The sequence below is a fragment of the Mus pahari genome, chromosome 17 (assembly GCF_900095145.1).
Source record: "Mus pahari chromosome 17, PAHARI_EIJ_v1.1, whole genome shotgun sequence".
Lineage (NCBI taxonomy): Eukaryota > Metazoa > Chordata > Mammalia > Rodentia > Muridae > Mus > Mus pahari.
This window is the reverse complement of record NC_034606.1, coordinates 62,372,652-62,398,632: the sequence shown is the minus strand read 5'-3', so window position 1 is coordinate 62,398,632 and position 25,981 is coordinate 62,372,652. Positions and strand designations below refer to the sequence as shown.

General features: G+C 54.7%; 2 protein-coding genes across 7 annotated transcripts in view; one reads left to right on the top strand and one right to left on the bottom strand.

Moving 5' to 3' along the window:
- The window catches only part of Hdac7 (histone deacetylase 7), a 52,507-nt gene extending 35,138 nt beyond the window's left edge, over positions 1-17,369 (top strand). For 3 of the 6 annotated variants that reach the window (XM_021216820.1, XM_021216819.2, XM_029548267.1), the window contains exons 5-25: positions 181-296; positions 693-818; positions 1,181-1,272; positions 1,463-1,573; positions 1,700-1,880; positions 2,060-2,256; positions 2,436-2,630; positions 3,574-3,775; positions 6,730-6,863; positions 7,001-7,121; positions 7,417-7,466; positions 8,772-8,879; positions 9,745-9,800; positions 9,920-10,007; positions 11,168-11,287; positions 11,472-11,569; positions 12,738-12,856; positions 13,567-13,700; positions 13,957-14,041; positions 15,958-16,093; positions 16,274-17,369. In XM_021216820.1, the coding sequence (XP_021072479.1) occupies positions 181-296; positions 693-818; positions 1,181-1,272; positions 1,463-1,573; positions 1,700-1,880; positions 2,060-2,256; positions 2,436-2,630; positions 3,574-3,775; positions 6,730-6,863; positions 7,001-7,121; positions 7,417-7,466; positions 8,772-8,879; positions 9,745-9,800; positions 9,920-10,007; positions 11,168-11,287; positions 11,472-11,569; positions 12,738-12,856; positions 13,567-13,700; positions 13,957-14,041; positions 15,958-16,093; positions 16,274-16,319 (2,515 nt within the window). In that variant the 3' untranslated portion in view covers positions 16,320-17,369. The remainder of the gene's footprint in view (positions 1-180; positions 297-692; positions 819-1,180; positions 1,273-1,462; positions 1,574-1,699; positions 1,881-2,059; positions 2,257-2,435; positions 2,631-3,573; positions 3,776-6,729; positions 6,864-7,000; positions 7,122-7,416; positions 7,467-8,771; positions 8,880-9,744; positions 9,801-9,919; positions 10,008-11,167; positions 11,288-11,471; positions 11,570-12,737; positions 12,857-13,566; positions 13,701-13,956; positions 14,042-15,957; positions 16,094-16,273) is intronic. The other 3 variants (XM_029548266.1, XM_021216823.1, XM_029548268.1) reach the window with 3 other exon arrangements.
- Slc48a1 (solute carrier family 48 member 1) lies at positions 17,341-25,970 on the bottom strand. The gene is made up of 3 exons (XM_021216830.1): positions 25,725-25,970; positions 19,958-20,125; positions 17,341-19,450 (listed from the first exon to the last, which is right to left on the bottom strand). The coding sequence occupies exons 1-3, from the start codon at positions 25,858-25,860 to the stop codon at positions 19,314-19,316; spliced, it is 441 nt and encodes a 146-aa protein (XP_021072489.1). The 5' UTR covers positions 25,861-25,970; the 3' UTR covers positions 17,341-19,313.
- Positions 25,971-25,981: the final 11 nt, after the last annotated feature.

Below are 25,981 nucleotides of genomic sequence, written 5' to 3'. Positions count from 1 at the left end.
ACCCACTACTGCCACCTGGAGATGACTCCTGTCTTGCTGGCTCCACACTACCCAGCTCTGCTGGTGGCTGCTTTCCTGGCAGGCATGCTTAGTTAGGAAAGAAAGTGTCTGTGCAAAGTGAGATGGCAGGACCTTGGGGCATCCTGGGCTTCTGAAGTAGCCTTGACACTCACCCTGCAGAACTCTTGAGCCCTTGGACACAGAGGGTGCGGCCCGCTCCGTGCTTAGCAGCTTCCTGCCTCCTGTTCCCAGCCTGCCCACGGAACCCCCAGAACACTTTCCCCTGCGTAAAACAGGTGAGCTGGGCAGATGAGGACCTTTGAGGGGCTGAGATTAAACAAAGGGTCTCAGATTTAGGTCAGGAGTATGGGGTCGAGGTGGGTTGGGACAATTAGCACACTGCTTATAACCCCCCCCCACACACACACACACACACACACTGGCTTTGCCTTTTTTTCCTCTTTAACCATAGAGGAGGGATGTTAAAGGGCACAGAAGAGGCCTGGCATGATAGTGCAGCACTCAGTAGTCAGAGGCGGGTGGATCTGTGAGTTTGAGGCCATCCTGGTCTACATCGTGAGACCCTGTCTCAGAGAGAGCGGGAGAGAAAGAGAGGAGGGAGAGAGAGGGAGAAAAGTAGAGAAGAGAAGGCTGGCTGGCCTATCGAAGGGGTGACACTAGTTCCTCCGCAGTGTCTGAACCCAACCTGAAGCTGCGCTACAAACCCAAGAAATCCCTGGAGAGGCGCAAGAATCCCCTGCTCAGGAAGGAGAGTGCCCCGCCCAGCCTGCGGAGGAGGCCTGCTGAGACCCTTGGCGGTAAGAGGCGATGGAGCGAGGGGCTCTGGAGTGGCCATACATGCCGTGGTCTCTTCTTTGGGCCACGTGGTTCCTCCCACGTGGGACTGCTGACTTTGTACCGGGTGCCTCTCACGCACCTGCCTGCGGGAGGGCGAGTGGGGGCTAAAACCTAACCCCGCTGAGTCTCCTGAGCCGACAGTTGCTGGGGAAATGAGACCTGCTCAGCGGTGCCGCAGGACAGGGGTGGTCCGGCAGCTCTCTAGTCCTCCAGGGAGAAAGCGGTAATACATCCAGAAGGAAAGAAGCTGTGACTGCGAGTCCTGCCCAGGGTAGTCCATTCCTCACCCCTGACCGTGCCTTTCTTTTTCCTCTGCCCTCAGATTCTTCCCCCAGTAGTAGCAGCACACCCGCGTCAGGGTGTAGCTCCCCTAATGACAGCGAGCATGGCCCTAACCCTGCCCTGGGCTCAGAGGTAAGGTCTTGTTGGGCACCTGGCTCTCCTGGGGGCAGTTCTGAGTCTCAGCCTTTTTTCCAGCAAGTGGCCTGGCCTGAGGCTTCGGGGTCTGGGCAGTCCCGAGCAGGGCCTCTTGGGTGTTCTGGGGATGGCATACCAGGGGTAGTGTTCCAGGACTGGTGACCCGTCACCCTGCTCCCCACGGCAGGCGCTCTTGGGCCAGCGGCTGCGGCTGCAGGAGACTTCTCTGGCCCCGTTCGCACTGCCGACAGTGTCCTTGCTGCCCGCAATCACACTGGGGCTGCCTGCCCCTGCCAGGGTGAGTGGCTGGGGCACCCTGCCCCCACTCCGTGCTTCTCTGGCCTCTTTCCCGCCTGTGTCCTGTTACCTCACCTTCATCTTCCTCTCCCAGAATCCTCTCCAACTCTGACTTTACCTCTTTCAGGCTGATGGTGATCGCAGGACCCATTCAACTTTGGGCCCTCGGGGTCCTGTTCTGGGGAACCCCCATGGTCCCCTCTTCCTGCACCACGGTCTGGACCCAGAGGCTGGGGGCACCTTACCCTCTCGCCTGCAACCCATTCTCCTGCTGGATCCCTCAGTCTCTCATGCCCCACTGTGGACTGGTGAGTCTTGCTGCTTCTCCCAGAATGGGCAGGATTTGTGCACCCTCACAAGGGGCCAAGCTCTGGGAAAACCCCACCTTCCAGTCCCTCACTGTTTATAACTCCTTGCCAAGCCTTGCCTCTGCCCGATGCCCCTGTCTCCCTGGATTCCTTCCTTACATCCATCTCATTCTTTCCAGTGCCCGGCCTTGGACCCTTGCCCTTCCACTTTGCCCAGCCCTTACTGACCACCGAGCGGCTCTCTGGGTCAGGCCTCCATCGACCACTTAACCGGACCCGCTCAGAGCCCCTGCCCCCCAGCGCCACAGCCACCCCTCTGCTGGGCCCCCTGCAGCCCCGCCAGGATCGGCTCAAACCTCACGTCCAGCTGATCAAGGTGAGGGGAACCCGGGAGGGGAGGTGCTAAGGGCATGCCTAACTGAGCCCTTGTGGACTTAGGAACTTGGGCAGAAGGAAGGCTAGAGACCTAGTGGCTGCCGGAGATCTAGTAAGATGAATGTAGCCTTATCCAACCCTCTACCTGCCACCCACCCTCCTCTCTATCTCACTTCTCAGCCAGCCATCTCCCCTCCCCAGAGGCCTGCCAAGCCCAGTGAGAAGCCCCGACTGCGGCAGATACCCTCGGCTGAGGACCTAGAGACAGATGGTGGGGGAGTGGCACCTATGGCGAATGATGGCCTGGAACATAGGGAGTCAGGCCGTGGGCCTCCTGAGGGCAGAGGCCCCGTTTCTCTGCAGCAGCACCAACAGGTATGGCTGTGCCCAAGGACCCTGAAGAAACTTCAGTCAGAAGGCTTGGGGCTCGGCATAGGATGGGGAAGGGAAGGAGATAGGAAATCAAGCAAGACCCATGCCAGGGTGCTGATGTGCATGAGCGTGCATGCGTGCGTGCGTGTGTGTGCACATGTATATGCATATATTCCAGCAGCCTGCTTTCTCAAGTAGACCCCGTATCTGCTTGGCCTTTCACAGAACCACACATACTCCATCTTCATCCTTATCTCTGCAGCTGGCTCTCTTGTATCCAAAGGTAGCTGGGGCAAGATGAGGGAGAGCAGCGAGCGGGCCCTGGCTTTAGATTAATAGCCTGGGGGTCAAGGCAATGCTCATTTGCCAGGACCCGTGCAGCAGAAACTAGACACACAAGATGCCTTGAAAGGCAGATATTGGTCACCTTGAAGCTCCGTAGGCTGAAAGGGTGAAATCGAGGTGCTTGTTGGGTGGGGGAGGGGATTGTTCTGGGGGCTAAGGAAGGGGGCATCTGTTGAGCCTCTGCTCAAAGGTCCCCTTCACAAGGACACCAAACCTTTTCAGTGAAGACTTACCTAATCATGTCAGTGTGACTTGACTCCCCACCCCCTGCCTCCTTGCAAAGGCCCTATCTTCGAAGGGCTCTATGAATTGGAAACGGGATTTGACCAGCACTCGGTGGTGACCGCGTGCATTTAGCATCTCAGGCAGTCGCTTGTGCTTAGTAGTACACTCTGAGGGGTGATCTCAGACAGTAGACGCAGGGCCCAAGGAGTTCTTGTGAAATCGGGACATCAGTCTGGGTACGGAACTTCAGGAAAGTCAAAGAGCTCACATCTGGAATTTCTCCAGAAAAGGAATCTATCCGGAGGGTCCCTCCACCTTGGGTAAGAGCGGGTAGCCAAGTCTGAGAAACAGGAGCCTGTGACCATGTTTCCCTCAGGTGCCACCCTGGGAGCAGCAGCATCTAGCCGGGCGGCTCTCTCAGGGAAGCCCCGGGGACTCCGTGCTGATACCTCTGGCCCAGGTTGGACACCGGCCCCTGTCCAGAACCCAGTCTTCCCCAGCGGCACCTGTCTCCCTGCTGAGCCCAGAGCCCACCTGTCAGACCCAAGTCCTCAACAGCTCAGAGACACCTGCCACAGGTAAGACCAGAGAGGGACTGTGAAGGAGGCAGAGGGAGGGGCTGAGTCCATTTTTGTGCACTGCCTTTCAGGACAGTTCCGGAGGTCACAGAACTGTCCCTCCATCTTGTTTGAGCTCTATGGTGCCTGTGAAGCCAGCAGATTCATTGGGACTTAGGAAACCTAAGTTGACGGTGACTGGCTTTTGGTTAAAGGACAAAGCAGGGCAGTCAGGGGCCAGGACAGGCATTTGAGTCTGCTACTGCAACCAGCCCGTTTAAAACAAAAGCGAACTCAGAAACAAAAACCGAGAATGCTACTTTACCACTGCTGTGCTCGAATAAAAAGAGCTCGAAAGTATTTCAAACATTGGGGAAATACGGGGGAAAATAGAAGAGTAAGAAAATCCAGCACTTGGGAGGCAGGTTTCCGAGTTCGAGGCCAGCCTGGTCTACAGAGTGAGTTCCAGGACAGCCAGGGCTACACAGAAACCCTGTCTCGAAGGGGGAAAAAAGAAAAATAAGAAAATCGCCAAGTATCTCAGTGCCCTAGACTTTGCTGCTGCTGTACTTCGTTCTAGGTTTTAGTTAGTCATCGTACCTGCCTAATGTCACAAACAGGAAGCTATAGTTTGCACTCTGCTTGATTTATTATTATTATTATTATTATTATTATTGATTTAATTTTTTTTTGATAGTACTAGGAACTGGACTTAGAAACCTGCTTCTGCTGGGCAGCTCTTTCGTCTCCACGCTGCTGCTACCAGCTGTGTACTCTGGCTTATCCGACAGCATGTTATTACAGAAAGTCTTGATCCTTCAAACTGAGAATCTTGTATTTTATCTTTTTTTTTTTTCCCTCTTAAGTTTAGCTTTTGGAGACAGGCTGTCCCTCCCAGGTTAGCTTTGAACTTGTAGCTGTTTTTCTCGTAGATGCCCAAGTGCAAGAATTACAGGTATAAACCATCACGCCCCGCTCAGTGTTAACTTTAATTCTTATTAGTTGGATGTTTAAACTTTTTTAATTTTAATTTCTTTCTCTTGTTTTTGTTTTTGTTGGGGTTTTGTTTTTTGTTTTTGTTTTTGTTGTTGTTTTGGTTTAACAAGACAGGCCTTTTCTATGTAGTCCTGGCTGTACTGGAACTCCCTCTGTAGACCACCAAACTTGGCTTCAAACTCAAGAGTTCTGCCTGCCTCTGCCTCCAGAGTGCTGAGATCCAAGGCTGGATTCCAAGGCATGGTTCATCCAGGCTTCAGTTTAATTTTCTTCTTTTGTTTTTGAGACAGACTCTCATTATGAAATCCTGGCTGGCCTGAAGCTCACAGGCCTGTGATCCACCCTCCTCTGCCTCCCTCCTGCGTGCCGGGATCAAAGGTGTGCTCCACCACACTTGGTCTTTAAGTCCTTGCTTTGGTCTGAAATTATCTCTCCGGGATCACTCTTAAGGAGTAGCATCCCTGGGACAGACAGTGTGAGCATTTTGAAGGTCTCTGGGATGAGCTGTGTGGACAGGGACCCTTTCAGCAGCAACCTCTGTGTAACAGATTGGCTTCTGCAGACTTCCCTTGGGGCCAGGGAACTATAGTTCCTGACTACCCCAAAGGGTTGATTCTGGGACCCCAACCCCACCTTGTAAACCTACCAAGACCACAGATGCTCAAGTCCTTCCTGTAAAACAGCACCGTGCTTGGTTTAATATATGTGTATCTTTCCACATATTTAAATCATGTCTGTTTTGCTTTTAATACCTACCACAATGTGGATGCTATGTAAATAGTTTTCATGCTATTTGCATATTGTTTACAAGGTAAAATCGTTTTCTGGGTGTTTTCCATGTGCAGTTGGGAGACTGACCCTGGGATTCCCTCTCCCAGTCTTTTTTTTTTTTTTTTTTTTTCTTTATTTACATTTCAAATGTTATCCCCTTTCCCAGTCTCCTCTCTGGAAACCCCCATCCCATCCCCCCTCCCCCTGCTTCTATGAGGGTGCTCTCCCTCCTCCTGCTTCTATGAGGGTGCTCTCCCTCCCCTGCTTCTATGAGGGTGCTTCCCCATCCACCCACCCACCCCTCTCCCAGTCTTTAGGCTTCCCTGGAATTGCTTTTCTTCTCTGTGTTGGGAGCTGCTGGCTTTGTGACCAGAGGGAGGTGTGCAGTGATAAATAGCTACAAAACCCAGCTCGGGGGTTTCTACTCACCTTTGACTGTTTATGTTCCCAGATGAAAAGACACACTCAAAGCCTTTATATTTTCATGTCTAAGTCAGCACAATAGCTGTGCAAACTGCCTACCCTCCATGTAGTTAGAATCCGTTTTCCTACCGATAACTCCGAAATACTATTTAACTAATTTCCATGTTCCATCTTAGCTGCTCTTAACCCAATTGGGCAGCCCTCTGGGACACATTCTCTTGGCCCATAGTTCATGGTGGCTTTCCATCTCTCTCCTGCACCACCACCTTCTCCTCCTCCTCCTCCTCCTCCCCTTCTTCTTCCGTGGTGGCTCCTTTTCCCCTCTTTCCTAGTGATCTCCTCACTCCAAGCCCACGAAAACTCAACCTCACCTATGTCTCTTCGCCCCAGCTATTATTTACCAATCAGAATTAACTGGGAGCAGGGACCCTCAGTGTTCTACATGTGGACTCTCTTTGAGGCAAACAGTTTTGGGGAACCCAAATTACCATTAGAGTACAAGCAGCATTAAGCCAACCCACTACAGGGATGTCCTGTGTTAAGTCTCTCTGGGTTTTGGGCATGAACTTTCAAAGGCACAGGAGGTGTGTGGGGCCTTGTGAGGAGTAAGAGGACCCAGAAGCATTTAGGCCTCCTGTGAATAGGGAAATATAGCTCTCCACAGACGGTTGGAAAGGGAATGCAGACGTGCGCATGCCTGGCTCCCTGGCTGTGGGCGGGCCCCCATCGGAAAGCCACGGTGGAGGTCTCCCTGGCGTTCCAGCCCTGGCGTTTGCTTCTTGCAGGGCTGGTCTATGACTCGGTGATGTTGAAACACCAATGTTCCTGTGGAGACAACAGCAAGCATCCCGAGCACGCAGGCCGCATCCAGAGCATCTGGTCCCGGCTGCAGGAACGGGGTCTCCGCAGCCAGTGTGAGGTGAGGAGGTGGGGCTATGCAAAAGAAGGGCTGGGAGGCCTTAGGGCCAGTGAGGAATGGGAGAGTGGGGGGGGGGTCCTGGGCGTGGCAGAGGCGTGGGGGAGCAACGCTTAGGAACTCTGTGGGTCCTTCTTCAGTGTCTCCGAGGACGAAAGGCTTCCCTAGAGGAGCTGCAGTCAGTCCACTCTGAACGGCACGTGCTCCTCTACGGCACGAACCCACTCAGCCGCCTCAAACTGGATAACGGGAAGCTTACAGGTAGGGGAGGGAGACAGATGACATCTGGCCCCAAATCATCTCAAGCTTGCCCATCTCACCTACTTCCATGCTCTTGATCCAGCTTCCTGGATATTCCCATGCTAGCTTGCTGCCCTGGCGGCATATCCTCCCCCCACCCCCGCCGCCCGCCCATCCGTCCGTCCATCTGTAGTCCTCCCCGTCCCCGCTGTCCACCTCCACCTCCATATCTCCCTGCATTGCTTCCCCCTCCATACCTACTTCTCTTAGGGCATCCATGGTCCTTACTCACACGACCTGGGCCTTTTCCCCACAGGACTCCTGGCACAGCGGACGTTTGTGATGCTGCCCTGTGGCGGGGTTGGGGTGAGTATGCCTGGAGATCTCAAGTAGGCATTGCCAAGGGCTTTCAGCCTTTGTTCGGGTCTTTCCTGGTCCACTTCCACCCCTCTGCCACCTGTGACTTGTGGTTCTGCCACAAGTTTCTGAGTAAAGCAGGGCCTTCCCCATTACGCTCCTCTAGCCAGAAGCTCTTTGTGAGAGGTGTATCCCAGTCTCATGAGTGTCCCGTGAGTGCGGAGCCCAGTGCCGCACAGCTTTAGAAGGTATTTGGTAGGTGTTCAGTGAGGCTCCAGGTAGGGTCACACTGGGGCTTGAGACTCCCCTTTTGTTAGACCCCAGTGGGCAAGCATTGGCCGTTCATTCCACACTGGCTCCCAGGAGTTGGCAGCTCTGCCTGCCCAGGAGTGGGCCTCTCCCTCTCGGGAACCCAAGGTGTGCCCTGCTTGACCTCCAGACCTCATGTGGAGCTGTGGGGTACCTCCCATGTACTCAGAGGTTTAGGACCTCCCTATCCAGGACACAGCTTTCCAGCTTTGCTTGCTGTCCCCTCCTCCTCATCTGCTGGGGGTCTTTCGGCCGCCTCTGACTTAGCCTTCTTGTTATGGTGCCAGGCAAGGCCTGTGGCAAAGAGGTGGAGTCTGGGTCCTGGAGGGCAAGTGGGAGCTATCAAGGGGACTGTTGGGGAGCCAGCCAGTGCCCTGTTCACAACTCCCCATTTCTTGCCACTTTCTGGTTTTTCCAACTGTTGTTGCTTCTGTTTTCTCCTCCCTCCTCTCCCTTTCTGTCCTTTCTCTCTCTCTCTCTCCAGCCTCTTGCGACTCTTTCTGCCTTCCTCGCCTCTCTCGGTCCGCCTCGCCCTTCCCATCTCCCCATCACGCCCCCCGGCCCCTCCCTAGCCTTGAGGCCCAGGGACTGGGTTTGGGGGGCCTCCCAGCCTGGGCTAGGGGCCCTGAGTGGAAGACAGTGGTGCAGACCGCCCCTCCAGCTCCGACCGTCCGGCGGGGCCTGAGCAGAGTCAGCTGGGGCTTAAAACCCCCTCCCGGCCCAAACCCCATTCCCGCCCAGGTAACGCCATGCCCCCTCCCCTGACTGGGGAGGCAGAGTGCTGGCCACACAGGAGCTGGTGCTGGGACTTACACTGGGAAGAAGTCCTCCTGGGACTGGGGGACACAGGAGGCCTTGCCTTTGGGCGGTGGGGCACTGGGGAGGCAGCTCTGTCTGCCCAGCTCCCTGCCCCTGGGGTCCTGGCCATGGGGTGGGTACCGCCTCGCTGGGCCCTGGCTCCTAAGGAAAGCAAGAATGATGCAGTCCTGACCCTGGCCCCCACAGGTAGATACTGACACCATCTGGAACGAGCTCCATTCCTCCAATGCAGCCCGCTGGGCTGCGGGCAGCGTCACCGACCTTGCCTTCAAAGTAGCTTCCCGAGAGCTGAAGGTAGGGACTTTGGATTGAAGGCTGGTAAGCTCAAGGGTTTGTGCTAGGGTGATGGCAGTGAGCCCAAGTCCCAGCCTTTATTTAGCCTTCTCATTCCTTGTGGTTACTGCCACAGGGTTTTGAAAGGGAAATCGGGGCTGGAACCGAGGTGAGGCTGGACTCCCAAGTTCGTGTCACTTACATAATCAGGCCACTGGGCCTTAAGGTTTTGGACAGTCCTGGCCATCCAAGATCATTTAGTGGCTGTAGGCGCATGTTGGCCATTTTTGAATACTCCAGGCTGTTTAGGGATGGGACCCTGCCTATTAAGTGGGGGTTGTGCTCATCGTTCCAGGACAGTTCCCCTGTGATGATTCTCCTGAAGCGCTCAGTTCCGTTGTCTGAGAGCTCACAGCCCAAGGCAGGCACTATGCTCTCGGTATCACAGAGCGCTTGGCAATTGTCCTGATTTGAGTATCCCAGCCCTACTGTGTGCAGCCACGTAACTTGGGTTGTTTCACCCAGCTCTGTTTTCTCACCTGTCAGTCAGGGATGCCGAGATCACATTCTGCGCTCTAGGGATGCTGTGAGGAGCAGATGCAGTATCTATGAAGTGCTCAGCACAGGCCCGGGCACATGGTTTTATCTAGTAGTCAGTAGGTGTCACTGTGATGACAGCCAGGACCTATCAGGATGGGGGACTGTGTTCAAGTGCAGCCTGTAAGCCATGGCAGCCGCGTGGAGGGAGATGTCTGGATATCTCGGCGGGGCACGCTGCCGCTCCTGCCTTCTAATCCTTGGCGAAAGCGGCTGGGGATGAGAAGCAGGCTCAGGCAAGAGAGAGAGAAGCCTGCTAAACTGATACCTGCTGCTTCTCCCATTTCAGAATGGCTTTGCTGTGGTGCGACCCCCAGGACACCATGCAGATCATTCTACAGCCATGTAAGGCATTAGGGAGGTGGCCCTATGTGGTGTGAGGTGTTGGGGACGGGCCTCCGAAGCCCTCCCATAGGCGGAGAAGTGCGAGGATGGGCTAGCAAGACCCTCTCTCCTCCCACCAGGGGCTTCTGCTTCTTCAACTCCGTGGCCATCGCCTGCCGACAGCTACAGCAACACGGCAAAGCCAGCAAGATCCTCATTGTTGACTGGGTAGGTCCTGGTTCCTGGTATCATCAGAGCCTGGCCTGCCTGCAGAACCCTGAGCCTGACATGGAAGATGGGGCTGCACGTCTGAGCTTGGCATTCGCCTCTACCTTATTAAAATCTGGGTGAACGCAGCAGCCATATCATAGAACTGCCAGGAGACCCAAAAAATGCTGGTGTGTGGGAGCTGTTGGTGTGCGTAGTGCACACTTCTGTGGAGGATGGGAGTTCATTTACTGTCATAACTCTGTTGGCTGCTTTTTGGAAGAGCAAGCCACTTCCCCTCCACATTAGTAGCCATAACAGTAATATCTCAGACCAGTTGATTGATCATCAGTCACATCCAGACACTGACGGCAGCCCATTTATAGCCCTGATATAGCCCACTTCACAAACAGGGAAAGCACCTACAGAGATTACCACCATGAGTAGTCACTCACCTCATGAGATGGGAGACCTGGTCAGTTAACGCTGGAGTATGTGCCTCTGACTACCAAGCTGGGGTCCTATCTGCCTGGACAGATGGGAAAGGGACATTTCTAAGTAGATCCTGAGGACACTGGGGGAGTTTTCCACATTTGAATCGATGTGAGGTCTTGTGAGCTGAGGGCAGACAGCACCCAGGACTTCCTCGAGGGCTGGGTCTGGGTCTCTTGAAGCTTCCACTGACCAGGTATACTGTCTCATGACTGTGCAAGACAGGAGAATGTGTGCACAGAGAGATAATCACACACACACACACACACACACACACACATGTAGAGAGAGTGTCTTTTCCAGGTATGGGGGCACGAGCCTTTAATCCATCCCAGTACTTGGGAGTCAGAGGCAGATGGGTCTCTGTGAACTCAAGGCCAGCCTGGTCTACATGGTGAGTCCCAGGCTACTCTGGTCCACATGGTCTCAAGCCACTCTGGTCCACATAGATAATGAGTCCCAGGCCTACATAGTGCGACCCTGTCACAAGACAGGAAGAATCAAGACAAATAGATGACTTGGGGCCACTCAAGACATGGGATCCTAGAAACTGTAGTTCCCTGACCTCACCAGTCTAGAATCGCAGTGCTCAGCATGGTTACCAACCTTGAAATCCTTCCACTGTGTCCTGTCCTTTATCTTTCTGCTTCTGGACTTTCCCCTTATCCACTGCCCGCTGAATCGTACAGGATGTTCACCATGGCAACGGCACACAGCAGACTTTCTACCAGGACCCCAGTGTGCTCTACATTTCCCTTCATCGCCACGATGATGGCAACTTCTTCCCAGGCAGTGGGGCCGTGGATGAGGTGAGTGCGGGCTGGACCTGCGTCTTCCTGTCCATCGACTCTCCCCCTGTCTCTCTGCCCCTGTCCGGAGCAAGCGGCTTATCCTTTCTGAGCCTCAGCTCCCCTGTCTGGAAGTGAAGGGGTTGGATGAGCGCGAGCTCGGGACTCTGTTGTCCTCATGTCTCCCTTGCATCCTCTTTTCCAGGTGGGAACTGGCAGCGGCGAGGGCTTCAACGTCAACGTGGCTTGGGCTGGGGGCTTGGATCCACCCATGGGGGATCCTGAGTACCTGGCGGCTTTCAGGTAAATCCTCTGGGGTCCAAAGGAAGTGGGCCGTCAAGACTACCTCCCCTCCCATTCCCACTGCCCTAGGTTGGAAGTGATGAGTTGGTTGGGTTATCAGCCTGTTCCATTGGTCACTAGACATTGTAGGCCAGTTTCAATTTAATTAAAAAACAAACAAACAAAAAACAGGACACAGCCCAATATGGCGGTACATGCCTTTAATCCAAGGGAGGCATAGGCAAGCAGATCTCTGAGTTATCGGCCAGCTGGTCTATAAAGTAGGTTTCCAGGTAGCTGGGGGTGACACACACAAACCCTGTCATGAAAAACCACCACCACCACCACCAACAACAACAACAACAACAACAAAGTGTGTATTTGGAGGGGCCCATAAGAATGAGAAAGTCAGTCTTTCACCTTGAGGATGTTGGCACAGATCAAGGCAAAGAGGACTGCCTGGAGGAGATGGATCTCTGGGGAGAGTAGGCACTTGGCGTCCTTAATTGTTGTCCCATGGAGGGATGGGTTTACTTTACAAACTGCCCTGGAAGGCGCTTTGGGCTCTTGTAAGGAGTCCCTGTCTCCTTCACTCCAGGTCCCCCACATCTGTTTAGGAAAATGGAATCCTAGAATTAGATCTGTAAGTGCTTTTCTGGAGGTTCTCTCCGTGAACATGAACTCTGCAGGAGCCCCTGAGTAGAACTTCCTGGTATCTGTGCTGGGCTTAAGTGCCTAAATGGACACCAGCATTGGACAGGGGCAGGCATTGGGGGAGGGGGGGAGGATGGAGTTTGGCGGCCCGGGACCAGAGGGTCTAGTCACCCTTGTGTGATCTCAGGAGGCAAGTTGCAAGGTCAGTTCTACATAGAGTGTGCTCAGTTTCCTCCAAAGTGCTGGGCGTCTCAGTCCCCAGGGCTGAGTGACCAGGGTGAGCCGCACGTAGCTGGCTGTATGAAGCACACCCCCCACGCCTCTCTGTCCCGTCCTTGATATCCCTGCCTCCATTGTGCCTCTTGCTCATTAAATTCTCGGTATGGCTGAGTTCAAGGCTGGGGTACCAGAGCCACAGCCAGGGTGAAGGAGGTCAGAGCACGGATCCCATTGGTGTCCTATGGGCTGGTGTCCTCGGGCTGGCCTGTGCTGTGTGTCGGGCTGGGGTTGATGACGCCTCTCCTTGCAACTTCAGGATAGTGGTGATGCCCATTGCCCGAGAATTTGCTCCAGACCTGGTCCTGGTGTCCGCTGGGTTTGATGCTGCGGAGGGTCACCCAGCCCCGCTGGGTGGCTACCACGTTTCTGCCAAATGTAAGGGGGGCCTCAGCTGTGGAGGGGGGGGAGTTGTGGGGGTTAAGAGCCAGGCCGTGTGGGGACACGGATGCACTGCCAAGATGAAAGGGGCAGGCGGCAGTGGCCATGGTCTAGGGCGACGTGGAAGGCCTGGACTCGGCAGTAACCGTGGTCTAGGGCGACGTGGAAGGCCTGGACTTGGCAGTGGCCGTGGTCTAGGGCGACGTGGAAGGCCTGGACTAGGCCTGAAGGTTAGCACAGCCTCACACTGCTTCTCTAGATCAGGTCAGAGCTCATAGGTCAGACCCTTGGAGACAGAGGTCTGCCAGAAGGACGCCCAGGTAGAGAAGCCAGGTTTCCAGCCTGAGCTTCGGAGGGAAGAAGTTAGAGGGTTGGCGTTCTCAGAATGGATCTGTCGGTGCAGTTCACTACGCCCCAGGGCCTGGAGACAAAGAGGTAGTTGTTGCCCAGTGAGAGAGACGTGGGCTGGCAGCGATGTTGTGATCCAAGTCTCACCCCTGCCACCCACTAGCTGTGGGACCTTGCATATAAGACCCTTGGCTTCTCAAAGCTTAGGCTGGATGGAGCATATGGACGGGTTTTTGCACTAGGGTCCAGTCTTTAAGACACTATCTATTAAGGAAGATGCAAATGAGGAGATGGCAGAGGTGGGGAAACGGGTCTGCCTTTCCTCCAACCTGCTACTCTCTCTCACCTCAACCATCCAGGTTTTGGGTACATGACGCAGCAGCTGATGAACTTGGCAGGAGGCGCCGTGGTGTTGGCCTTAGAGGGCGGACACGACCTCACGGCCATCTGTGATGCCTCGGAGGCCTGTGTGGCTGCTCTTCTGGGCAACAAGGTGAGCCCCCTGGCCCCCAGCTAGCTCTATTCCAGCGGTGCAGATGAGCCTGGCTCTCGCGGTTGTGGGACAACATGGGGAGGGGCAGGGATGGCAGCATCTTCTTTTGGTAGTGTTTGGTAGGTGGCACAGTGGGAACCTTCCCAGGTCTAGGGGCAGCGTCTTCTGGCATCACAGAGCAGAGCGAGCCAACAGCAGCTCATCATGCCTGTTTGTGCAAGCTGAGTCCGGGGTGCCTGATGGAATGTTTCTGTAGGTGGACCCCCTTTCAGAAGAGAGCTGGAAACAGAAACCCAACCTCAGTGCCATCCGCTCGCTGGAAGCTGTGGTCAGGGTGCACAGTGAGTTTTCCCCCGGGGGCACTTGGCCGGGTCCAAACTTGGGAGAGCCTCAAGGGTCCACCGTCCTGGGGACAAGGGTCTCAGAGATTCCAGTGCCAGCCAGGTCAGATGCACACTGAGAGTCTTGAACAGGGTATCCAGGTACTACCACCTCAGGAGTAATGGTAGGCACACCCCCATGATTGGGTAACCTAGCCCTCCCACTGGACAAAACAGTGGGTTTCCTATGATAAGGACTGGCCCTCCATCTCTGGCTGTAGTCGTGGGTCAGGGGACTGACAGCAACACTCAGGCCTTGTTTGCCAAAAAAGGCTTAGTTAACCTCTTCAGTGCTGGTCACAGAGACTGGAAAGCTGTGGGCCTGCCTGGCTCTCAGAATATAACTACTTCTAAGAGCCCACATTATGAAAACGTGTTAAAGATTCAGCTTCAACGAGGTGGAAGCTAGTTCAACACTGTTCTGGGTTACACACATTCTGTGCAGGCCTAGAGTCTCTGCTGGGATACAGTGGCAAAGCCCTCATATTCAGGGCTTGACAGAAAGCCACAGATAGAGCCAACTGTGGAACCTCCTATGGGCCAGGTTCTGTCCTGAGCTGGGCCGGGTTCTGCACGTTTATCATTGTGTCAAAACAGCAGGATGATGAGTGTCCCACGGACCAGAGGTGGCTGTGCTGAGCAGCTGTGGGGATGCTTGCCCCTTCTGTGTGCCCTGGTTTTCTTACCTACTACCCCTCCCCCCACCTTCAATCCCAGGGATTGAACCGGGGTCTCCCTAGGCATTTCCTGCTGGGCTCCAGCTCTTTAGTTGTTTGGTTTTGCTTGATACTGGGTCTCACTATGTAGTGCAGGCTGCCTTCCAGCTTGTGATCCTCCTACCTCAGCTCTGCCTGCTGGGATTGCAAGCATTTACTAGCAGGCCTGGATCCTAGGGATAGACCACATGAGGGGACCCTGTGCTCTAGGAAGCTAAGGCACCGGCATATGAGAAAACCTTGACATAAGCCAAGATGTAGGGACAAGTGACCCTCCTGGAGCTTTTGGGATCCACACGCCTATGGGGTGGCCTTTTATTATGTATGTTTGGGATTTTTGGAGACAGGGTCTCTCTCTGTAGCCCTGGCTGTCCTGGAACTCACTCTGTAGACCATGACCTTGAACTCAGTGATCCAGCTCCCTCAGCCTCCCGAGTGCTGGGATTAAACATGTGTGCTACTATACCATCTTTTTTAAATTATTTTTTTCAAAGATTTATTTATTATTATACATAAGTACACTGTAGCTGACTTCAGACACACCAGAAGACGGCGTCAGATCTCATTATGGGTGGTTGTGAGCTGCCATGTGGTTTCTGGGATTTGAACTCAGGACCTTCGGAAGAGCAGTCAGCGCTCTTACCCGCTGAGCCATCTCATCAGCCCCTTAAATTATTTTTTATGCATATGGGAATTTGGGCTGCACATATGTCTATACACCATGTGTGTGCCATACCCATATCAGCCAGAAGAGGGCGTCAGATCTCTGGAACCAAAGTTTGACATGGTGGTAGATGCTGAGAGTCAAACCCAGGTCCCCTGGAAGAGCAACCAGCACTCGCGTAACTGCCCATCTATCTCTCCAACCCTCGAGAGTGGAACTTTAGCTGAGGAGGATGCGAAAGGGGCTTAGTTATCTGTGGAGCTGGCCTCATAGCCATATTGAATCTGCTCTGTTGCCCAGGGGTGTAGGGAAGGGGCGAGTGGGGAGAGGGTGTTTTGCTGAGAGGTGAGGGCAGGAGGGGAGGCTGGCCCCCAAGCTGATGATGTGGCCACTATTCTTGGGCTCTGGGCCCGAATCCCCAGCCGTGGTATTACTTGAGCTATATCTAGGATATAGTTCAGCTTGTCTTCCCCAGTTAACCCAGCTTCTCGTCCTAGGGAAATACTGGGGCTGCATGCAGCGCTTGGCCTCCTGTCCAGACTCCTGGCTACTCAGAGTGCCGGGAGCTGATGCAGAAGTGGAAGCTGTGACCGCACTTGCATCCCTTTCTGTGGGCATCCTGGCTGAAGACAGGTAACGCCAGATCCCCAGCCCAGGGCCTTCGAGTCTCCTTGGATTCTCCCATCTTGAGGACCTCAGACCCTCATGCAGCTAATCTCTCAGGCCTTTAAAGTGTGACTATGAGAGTAACCCCACCAAGGCCTGCCCACAGACCCGTGGCCCTCCTACATCCCACCCTTGTCCCGTTCCCAGGCCCTCGGAGCAGCTGGTGGAAGAGGAAGAGCCCATGAACCTCTAGGGTTTCCAGAACAGACCGCCCTTCAGATGTGGCTCTCCTCGTCTCTGATGTCAGCCCGGGTCCTGGGTCTTCAGAGATCCTCTGGGCAGGTAGTCAGGTCCAGAGCACAGCCTACCCTGACGGCTATCCCAAGGAACTTGAGAAGACCATGGGATCTGGGATGGGGACCAGGGAGGACTCTGGGAGGAAGCAGGCTGGGCACTAGGGCCCAGCTGGGCTCTTCCAGAACAAGTTAGGCCTTGCGGTGTCCAGGCCCCGAGCTGTGGTCTCCATCCCTCCCTCAGGACTGCACAGAGGGGGACCGGCTCACGTGGGCCCATCCATAACCACTATTCTTAACCTGGCCTTGGCCAGGGTGGCCTTTCCCAGGTTCTGAAGGGCTAGGAGCTGGAAGAGCCAAGGGTCCCCTATTCCTGAGTACAGGGGAGTTTCCTCTCGTCTGCTTCCTCACATGCCTTCCTGGTAGCTCTGGGCTCTGAGAGCCATTCTGAGCTGCTCTCTCCCCGTGAGCAGTAGTCACTTGTAAGTCTCCCATCAGTCACTGTCCCGCCAGAGGCCACCCTATGTGAGCCATCTCAGTGCCCTGGTGCAGCAGACAGGTGCTGTGTCCTGTGTCTCCTAACCCAACGGTGCCAAACCTTCATCTCCCTTCAAAAGCACAACACAATCCCAGGGACTCCTGGTCACTGTCCCCAGTATGAGCCTTCTGTTTCTGGGGTCCCCCACCCCCCACCTCTCAGCTCTGGCTGCTGCCCCCACAAAGGACTAGCTTGGCTGAGGGGAACAAGGTGGGAGAGTAGACAGACGTGGGGGAGGGGAGGCCACCCCAGAAGTCTTTGAGGCTTTTGAGGTCTAGGTCTGGGACCAAGAAAGAGTATTTGTATGTATGTGTATGTGAGTGCGTGTGTGCAAGAGGGTATATGTGTATGTGTGTGTGTCTTCCCACAACCCCACCATACCTTGTGTATGTATGCATGTTTTTGTAAAAAAGAAAAAAAATGAAAAAAAAAAAAAAACCAACTTCTGAACAATATATGTTTTATTTGATTTAAAGTCCTTGGGAGAACACCTCCTGGATGTTGGTGGGACATCGTCAGTGGGGTGGGTGTGCACCCAGCAACCTGTGATGGGCTGGGGGGAAAGGGACAAGTCTGGACCCCACTCAGACCCTCTAGTCCCTTGTCCTTCCGTGGCTAATGCATGCAGGAAGAAACCACTCCAAATACATGCTCACCAACCCAGGTGAAAAGGGCGATGGCCCCAGGCTGAGCCCTGCACATTGGGCCGTGTGGGATTCGGGAACAAGATCTCAGATTCGGTTTGCTAAGACACCCCAAAAGGTCATGAAGCAGACACACCTGGTCTTAAGTCCTAGCCGGGAGGTCAGTAGCCTTTGCCTCCTGTGTCAGTAGGGGCGTCTACCTGAAGAAGGCTCTAGAAGCAGACACTTCTCCTTATCCTTCCCTGCTCTGAAGTCCCATGATGTTTTGAGCAACACTGTAAAGGACAGGGTGAGGCAAACACAAGCCAGGACAAGTGTACCCAGCGCGAGAGGGAGGTGCTAGCTCCTGCCTTTCTGGTTCTGAATCTGCACATCCTGGCCACCAGGTACCTTGGAGCCCCAAGCAGTCTGGCTGGGGTAGAGAAAGATTCCCTTTCCCATCCACCTTGGCTTAGGGTGAGGAGGTGGAATGGGCAGGGATGCTGAGTCTGTGGGCATCCTAACCCTGGCTGGGACAGAACTTGGAGAACAAAGGAGATCTGAGCTAGGGGTCTCCCCATAAGGGACCAGAGATGGGGGCACCGCCCAGTAGCCCCAAACTTAGGGAGATGATCAGACAGCTAGAGCCCCCATCTTGCCCACTCTTGTCCCCTCTCAAAACCACCCACACCCCCAAGAAACACCCTGAGGCTGGTTAAAATGGCTGCTATATTTCTGCTTAAGTGCCCATAACACAGGTAAGGCAGAGCTGGGGGGCAGTGCCCAGGTGGAAGAGTGGACGTGCAAAGTGGCAGCCCACCAGGGAAGGATACGTGTAGCAGCCCCTGCCCTCTGTCTCCGCTTAGGTAAGGCCTAAGGCCCATGTCCACTCAGAAGAGATCCTTCAGGAGAGAGAGAAGGTGAAAGGTCAGAGTTGGGATCTGGTGCAGGGAGGAGGTCCTCATGGTCAGGGTGGTCTTGTGCAGCAAGGGGCAGGAGAGGTGCAAGGATGGAGACTCAGTACAGACGGGGAGCTCCCACTTGCCCCCACCAGGTTGCCCCCGATCCCAAAGCCCTTCTAAGTGCAGGGGTGTGTTTCCTGTGATCCTCGAGTCTAGCCTTATCCGAGGAGTCCTGCTCTGGTGTATGTGGTCATGTGTGCGTGTGCGGCACACGGGAATGGTTGGCTGGCGCTAGCACCCTCAGGGGAAACAAACTCTGGATAGGAAGGTAGGAGGGATGGGTGCTGGGTTCTGTCCAACTGTGCTGCTCGGGGAAGGAGCCAATTGTTGCTTCCCTAAGGACCGATGAATTCAGCTACCCGACACTTGAGGATAACAGGGTGGGGAACATGGGATGGAGATCTGTACTAAAGATTCCTCGCTTGACCAGACCTTAGATGCCTCACACACACAAAGCTTCAATGAAATCTGGGGTAGCAAGGAAGCCTGTCCCAGCCCCCATCACTAGCCGTAGTTCCAATCCTACCCATTGAATTCATTGTCATGGCCCTACTTACAGAGATCCCTCAGAGTGCTCAGAAAATAGATCCATTTGGAAAGGTCTAAGCTGCCCTCTAGCCGGGCTAACGAGCAGGTTGGCAGTACCCCTTTAACAGCTCCATGTCTCCCCAAAAAGGGGGCCAGACAGATTCCTGGGAAACTGAACGGGCCCATAGACTCTGCCATGGTTCTGGAGTCCCCAGGGGTTGGGGGGGGGGAGCTCCCTTGCTGACTCAGAAGCTGAGTCCAGATCCCGAGGGTCCCCAGGCTGTGGTGACCTCATTCCCTGGGTTAGAAATCACTAAGGATGCTGATGTCCGCAAAGTCAGCCCGGTATCGGTGGGCGTAGAGGCTGAGTAGGAAGGCCCACTTGAAGGAAATGAAGCTCCAGACGCAGGAGAGGTAGTAGCTGTTCGGGTCTTTGAGACCTGCAGGGAAGAGAGCCAGACGGTAACTTGAGAGATCTGCCCACAGCACCACAGCCAGGAGCCCATTCTTCCCACTCCGTATCCTTCCAGCCTTCTGACCTCTGAATCAGTGCTATCAATGAATCAATAGAGGTGGGCATGTGAGGCAGGTTTAGAGCAACACTACATGCTTGGTTACAAAGCTGGGGTCGTGAAAGGTCGTTCGAGTTGGCCAGCAGGTCTGTACCATCTGCTTCCGTGGCACACATCCTTCCAACCTACATCACGGATACAGGGAACAGCCTCTGATAGTTCTTATCACCACCACCAGGGGGCACTGCCCTCCTGATGCTAGGCAGAGATGAAGGGACCCCAGTAACTCATACCAGACTCGAACCCTCCTACCCCTGAGGAGATGGGGGGGCTCTCATTCTCCCCATTTCAACAATAAGGATCCCCGGCAGTGGGGAAGGGTCAAGCAAAGCACTCAGGCCCTTTCCCGTCCTCCTTTCCCCGGACGGTCCTCACTCTGATGCTGGGTGATGGCCAACGTCAGGAAGGTGCAGAAGGCGGAAACGGAAACTGCTGAGAAGAGAGCACCCACGAAGAAGAAGCCGCGCAGCCCTCTGAGCCAGGTCCTCCAGTAATCCTGCATGTACATCACGTGAGTCACCAAGACCCACAGTGCCAGGACACCTGCGGGGACAGACTTAGTCAGCAGGACCCAGGCACCTGCCTGCCTGCCAGGTCACCTGGCATCTAGCCCAGTGGCATCAGGTCCACTAGTCCAGATCTACCCATACGATGACACCAGGACTGGTTCTCATGACTGTGACATGCTCTCTGTGAGATGTGACGTCACCACTTGACCGTGGGGGCATGAGACTCTAGCTGCCTTCCGGATCGCAGGGCATTAAAGAGACGTGGAAAACAAAGCCAGGGCGTTCTCTGTCATTTCTCCTTCGTTACCTCCTTCTTTCTCTTCCTCCTTCCCCCACCTCTTCTACTTCTTTTGAGAGAAACAGAGTCTTTCTTTCTTTGCTTTGTTTTTCCAGACAGGGTTTCTCTGTGTAGCCCTGGCTGTCCTGGAACTCACTCTGTAGACCAGGCTGGCCTCAAACTCAAGAGATCCGCCTGCCTCTGCTTCCTGATTGCTGGGATTAAAGGTGTGCACCATCTTGAAAACACTGTTAGCCTGGTGGCAGTGGCACACACCTTTAATCCTAGCACTCGGGAAGCAGAGGAGGGTGGATCTCTGGATTCGAGGCCAGCCTGGTCTACAGAGTGAGTTCTGGAATAGCCAGGGCTACACAGAGAAACCCTGTCTCCAAAACCAACCAAACAAAACTATGTTAAATATTTCTTCTAAATGCTTAAAAGAGTGTCAGTTTTAGTTCTAACATGCATGTGTCCATAGATAGAATTCCCCCTAAACAGGATTTGTTTGGAATTTCACTCTGAGAACTTTACATATAGACTTCCTGATGCCTATCTAAAGCCATAGAAGTGGTGAAGAAGGCCTTCTCCCACACTCTTCCTCTGCCTGGTCCCAGGGACCACACCCTCCAGGCCCTAGAGCCCACAGCTGAGCTCTTGGGCACCAGGGCTCTTCTCAACTCTGCACCAGTCTTGAAAAAAGTAAAAAAAGGGAAGACCTGTCATGAGGCACCCAGGGCCACCCACCACTCAAGTGGCCTACTTGCTGTGGGTGAGGCCTCCTACCGTTCTTCCAGTGTGTGGCAAAGGGCAACCTAACCTACAGGACCCTTCTGGGCATGCCCTCTGGGCCCGTGGGCACCTCTCTTGGCATGCCAGCTGCTCTCAGTCCATAACAATAGAGCCCAATGCAACCCTCCGTGCCAGGCAGTGCCTGCTGGTGCAGTTCAAAGAACAAACAAATGGCAACTCCATTGGCAAGGCCTTGGGGCAGAGCCGTGGAGCCAAGCAAAGAAGAAGGAGGAAAGAGAGCTGGCCAGCTGCAAGCTCTCAATACAGCCGTGGGTTGCAGGCCGGCCCCGCAGGCTCCTGCATCCGGGGGGTGGGGGAGCTTTTTCAAATCATCAGACGCATACAGCAGAAGCCAGCAGAAGCGCTGTGACCTCTCTGAGGGACGGACATCTATCTGGCTGCGAAGGAGCGCGTAGGAGGGATAGAGGGAAGCAAAGGGACCCTCTGACGGCCACCAAGCGTCCTATTCCTTAGGCTGGGAAATGAGCACAGACATTGGTGATTGAATGTTTGTGCTCCTGACACGCCAAAGATGTTTTAAACCTCTTTTAAGTTAAGAGGCACGGGGGGGGGGGGGCGGCGGGTGGCAAAATGACCAGCTTCATTGTCGCAACGGGGCAAAAACAAAGCAGGGAATAATAGAAACCAGGAAACCTAGGGTCAAGCACTGTTTTGTCCTTGGAGCTGCCAATTGTAAAAAAGAGCGAGCCCTGAGGTCCAGGCCATCTGGATAAGCAGGGAATCTGGGGCCCCTTCCTGCGTGGGCATGAGCCCACCAACCCACCTACCTACACTGCTTTCCCTACCTGCTCGCCCAGCACTCCCCCCATCACCATCCTTTCAGTTCAGCCCGAACTGGACCTCAACCTTCCTCTGTGGAATGGGTTCCCATCACCGTGGAGCTCTGGGCGAAGAAGAACAAACACGCCCCCATCTGTCTTGGCAGGAAGCCCTAGCAGGCCGGAGGAAGCCAGAACCCTAATCCCTGCTTTACCTTCCAGGATCTGGATTTTATTCCAGCAACCTCCACAGAAGTCTCCCTGTCGCTCCTCAAGTTTTCACCTGCGGGTAGTTGGTTGGTTTCTCTCCTTAGGGGTGCTGAGGATTGAACCCAGGGCTCTGCGCAGGCGCACGGGGCTTCGCTTTACCCGTAAGCTCCACCCGCCCCCCCCCCCCGCACGTCGTGGGCTTTGTCTTTGAGCGTTTCATTCCAGGGACAGTCCAGTGTCTTCCAGTGACTTGTCCTCGCTCCTCACACAAGAGGCGCAACAGCCGAGTTCTAAGCTCCTTTTCCACTTAAAGATTCTGGATTCCAGCTTAGGAGGGAAAAGGCGGTCAGAGAAGTTCCTCGGCGGCTAAGCAAACGCTAAACTAGGAAGTCATCTCAGACCACCAGCCCGACCCAGGGGTCCCCCAAACCCTCACCTCCACATATGCCTGGAAGTGCTGAGCACAGGAAGAGAAGGAAGGGGTGGCTCAGGTGGCCCTGCACCCACCTCCAGCCCTGTGCCCAGACCTCTTCCGGGGCAGCATGCTCCGGCTGGAGGTCTCTTCCCATTCTGGCCCTCCTTGGAGAGATAGGTCCTCCACAAGTGGTCACCCGACGAGGAAATGTCCCTCCCGGGTCCCCTTCTCTACTCTTGTGGGAAGCAACCATATCCTGCCTTTCTCTGTTCCTGAGAGGCTCAAGGGCTCTGAGATGCCTGGTCTATACAACTTGGAGCAGTAAGGACAAGTCCCCAGCCCCAACTGGCTGCAGGAGCAAGCTAAATCTCATCCTGGCTCCCTCCACCTTGTCCAAGGCTAGACCTACCTAGGCTCATAGGTTCATAGGCCTGGTCAGGGAAAGCACTTCCAGACGCTAGGCTGGAGGAGGGGCAGGGAGGCGACCGAGGGAGCCTATAGAGTACATACAGGCTTTTGGTATAGGAGTCTGAGAACACACCCCAGGCCTGTTGCTCTGCCCTGAGGACAAAGGAGACCGGGGTGCTGGGAGTGTCTCTCCATCAAAGCTCAGGTTGTGAAGAATGGAGATGTTTGGATGTGACGTTTCTAGACACAGAGCAGACATGTTGCCTAGGACTCCCCGTGCAAAGCCAGGGTGGGGTGGGGGTGGGGGGGTCTGATGAGGCCTCTCCAGCGAACCCACACTTTTTTAGGCCACTGCTGTTTTGCAAAGTCACTTCCTCCCAGATTCCTGCCAGGATAAGAGTGGGTCCCCACCCCCACCCCCAGATGCTCATACATACATACCCTGTTCCAGAAGCCAGCATGCCTGACAGCCACAGTTGACCAACACGGGCAAAACCCACTAGGATGGACCCTGTGACTCAGCAATTTCTGGGCTGCAAAATGCTGAGTCAGAAGTGGAGTGCTTGCAAGTCAGAAAACCTGCTGACATTCCACCCCAAAAGAGGAAGGAGAGTGACTGCCCGTGGACCCCATTGTCCCAACCCATGACGGGTCAGGAACGAGTGCCCGCCCGCCCCCTCCACCAAGCAGTTTTGGCTCCTCACAACCACCTCGGGTTGCCATTGTCCAAACAACTTGGGAGTTGTGTGTCCCTGTCCCAGCTAATTGTGGCCACGTGCCTGTCTCTGAAGGCAGCTTCACGGCTAGCCTACCTCAGGTCAGGCAAGGGCATCAAGGAACGAACAAGCAGGGTCAGAGGAAGGCCTTGTGGCTGCCAGGAGTGGGGGCTGGGACCCTCCCTCCACTCCTTATTGTTATGAGATGGGGTTTGTCTGTGTAGCCCTGGCTGTCCTGGAACTCAAGAGATCCACCTGCCTCAGCCTCCCTTGTATATCATTCCCTCCTAGTAATGAGGAGCCAGATACAGCTTGAGAATGGACAGTAGTACTCAGCACTGCACACCCAGAGGGGAGTCTCAGTCAGAGGCATCTCCTCCTGCCAGCAGGCACTGCCATGCCTCACAGGGCTCCCTCTGAACCCAGTCAGCTGATCCCAGCAAAGCCTTCCCTCCCTCCAGCATCCAGAGAGCTTATCTCAAGCCTCAGCACCCAGCCCTGGGCCAAGGCAGTGCCTTCCAACCCGGGCAGCATCAGGGCCAATAGGAAATGTGGAGGAGGGCAGTGGAGGGGAAAGGTTCTGGAAAGGTTCTATTCCAGACAGGTCAGAAGTCCACAGGTGCTCTCCCCCCTCCCCCCCCCCAATACAGGGCTTGAGAACTCCCAGCAGCATCAAACGCAACCTTCATGGTGACCCCGGTCCCTTGCTTGGCACGCCTTAGGTTTAGGAGTCGTGCATGCCCTCTGATAAGGCAGAAACCCCACCTCTGGTTCCCTCTCTCCCTCAGGACAGCACTTGGTGCATTTGGAGGCAATGAGTGAATTCGTTTTGGTTTTTCGAGACAGGGTTTCTCAGTATAGCCCTGGCTGTCCTGGAACCCACTCTGTAAACCAGGCTGCCCTTGAACTCAGAAATCTGTCTGCCTCTGCCTCCCGAGTGCTGGGATTAAAGGTGTGCGCCACCTCTGCCCAGCATAAATTAATTCTTTCGAGTTATTCCATTTTTAGATCTTTGGCCAAGGATTTTAGTCATGGAATAAGACTGTTGTATCTTAAAACGTTTTCCTTACACATAATTTCGCCATACATATTGCTTCATGTGGCTGTCTTACTGTTGGGTTAATTTTCTCAGTAGGGCTTTTAATGCCTTTAGTATGCTAACCTGAATCTTTCTGAGTTCTAGGGATAGAAATCGGGTCGGCCAGGCTAAGGCTGAGCCATCTTGGGGGCTCATCCTGTGGCTGTTGAAACCCTGGACAAATTATTTATTTACCATAAGCCTCAATCGATTTTTCTAACTGTAAAATGGGCACAAATAATGTTACTTCAGAGGATTACTATAAGGATTAGATTAAATAAGGGGAGATTTATTTAGCCCAGCAAAAAAAAATATTAAATTATGATAATAAGTGCAAATAATATATTTGGCCTTCACACAGAGAGGCTAAACGGCGTGACCAAAATTACACATTAGAGAGCACAGCTGGGCCTTCGCCACCTCCTCGTCCCTCAGGGATTAGCAGATTCCCACTGGTTCCGACCACAGCAGATGGACACAGGTGTAAAGGGAACGTCCACTTGACACCGGGTCCACAGCACAGTCCTGGTCTCGGCCGAGGGCCTCTGGGGCTGGAAGGGGGCTGGCTGATGGGTTTCCCACGAACCCCACTTATTATAAGAGATGCGGCAATCCCGCACAAACAGTGTGCGTGTTGCGGGAGCGAGGGTGGCCAGGAGATGGGCGCGCTGAGGACGCTCTAGTGGCCACGGGGTGGAGGGTAGATTCACAGGATGCGGGGGACACAACAGCCCTGGAGCCGCAGGGCTGTGCGAACCTGTCACAGAGGAGGGCTGTGGGCACCCTAGGTCCCGCCACGTTCATAAGGCACCAGGTCCCAGAGGCCCGGGCACTGCCCAGGAACCCGGGCCTGCGCTGTCTCCGGTCTCTCTGGAGTAAACAACGCTCCCGCCCCCGGGCAGCGCCACCCCAGCCGCCGCGCGCAGCCCGCCCCGATCACCCCGCGTCCCCCGGGGGATACCTGCGAGACCCCCCATCGCCGCAGTCCCCGGTTGTCGGTAGACCACCGTCCAGACGAAGAAGATGGAGAAGCCGGCTACCGAGCTGAAGCCGGAGTAGGCGGCGCGGAGGCCAAGCTGCAGCCGGGACGGGGCCATGGGGCAGCAGAGGAGCAGCGCCACCGAGTCACAGGTGCAGGGCCCGAGCTGGAGCCCAAGCCCCAGCCCCAGCCGGAGCCCGAGCCAGAGCCGCTGCCGCCCGGCGCTCCGCCCCCAGCCC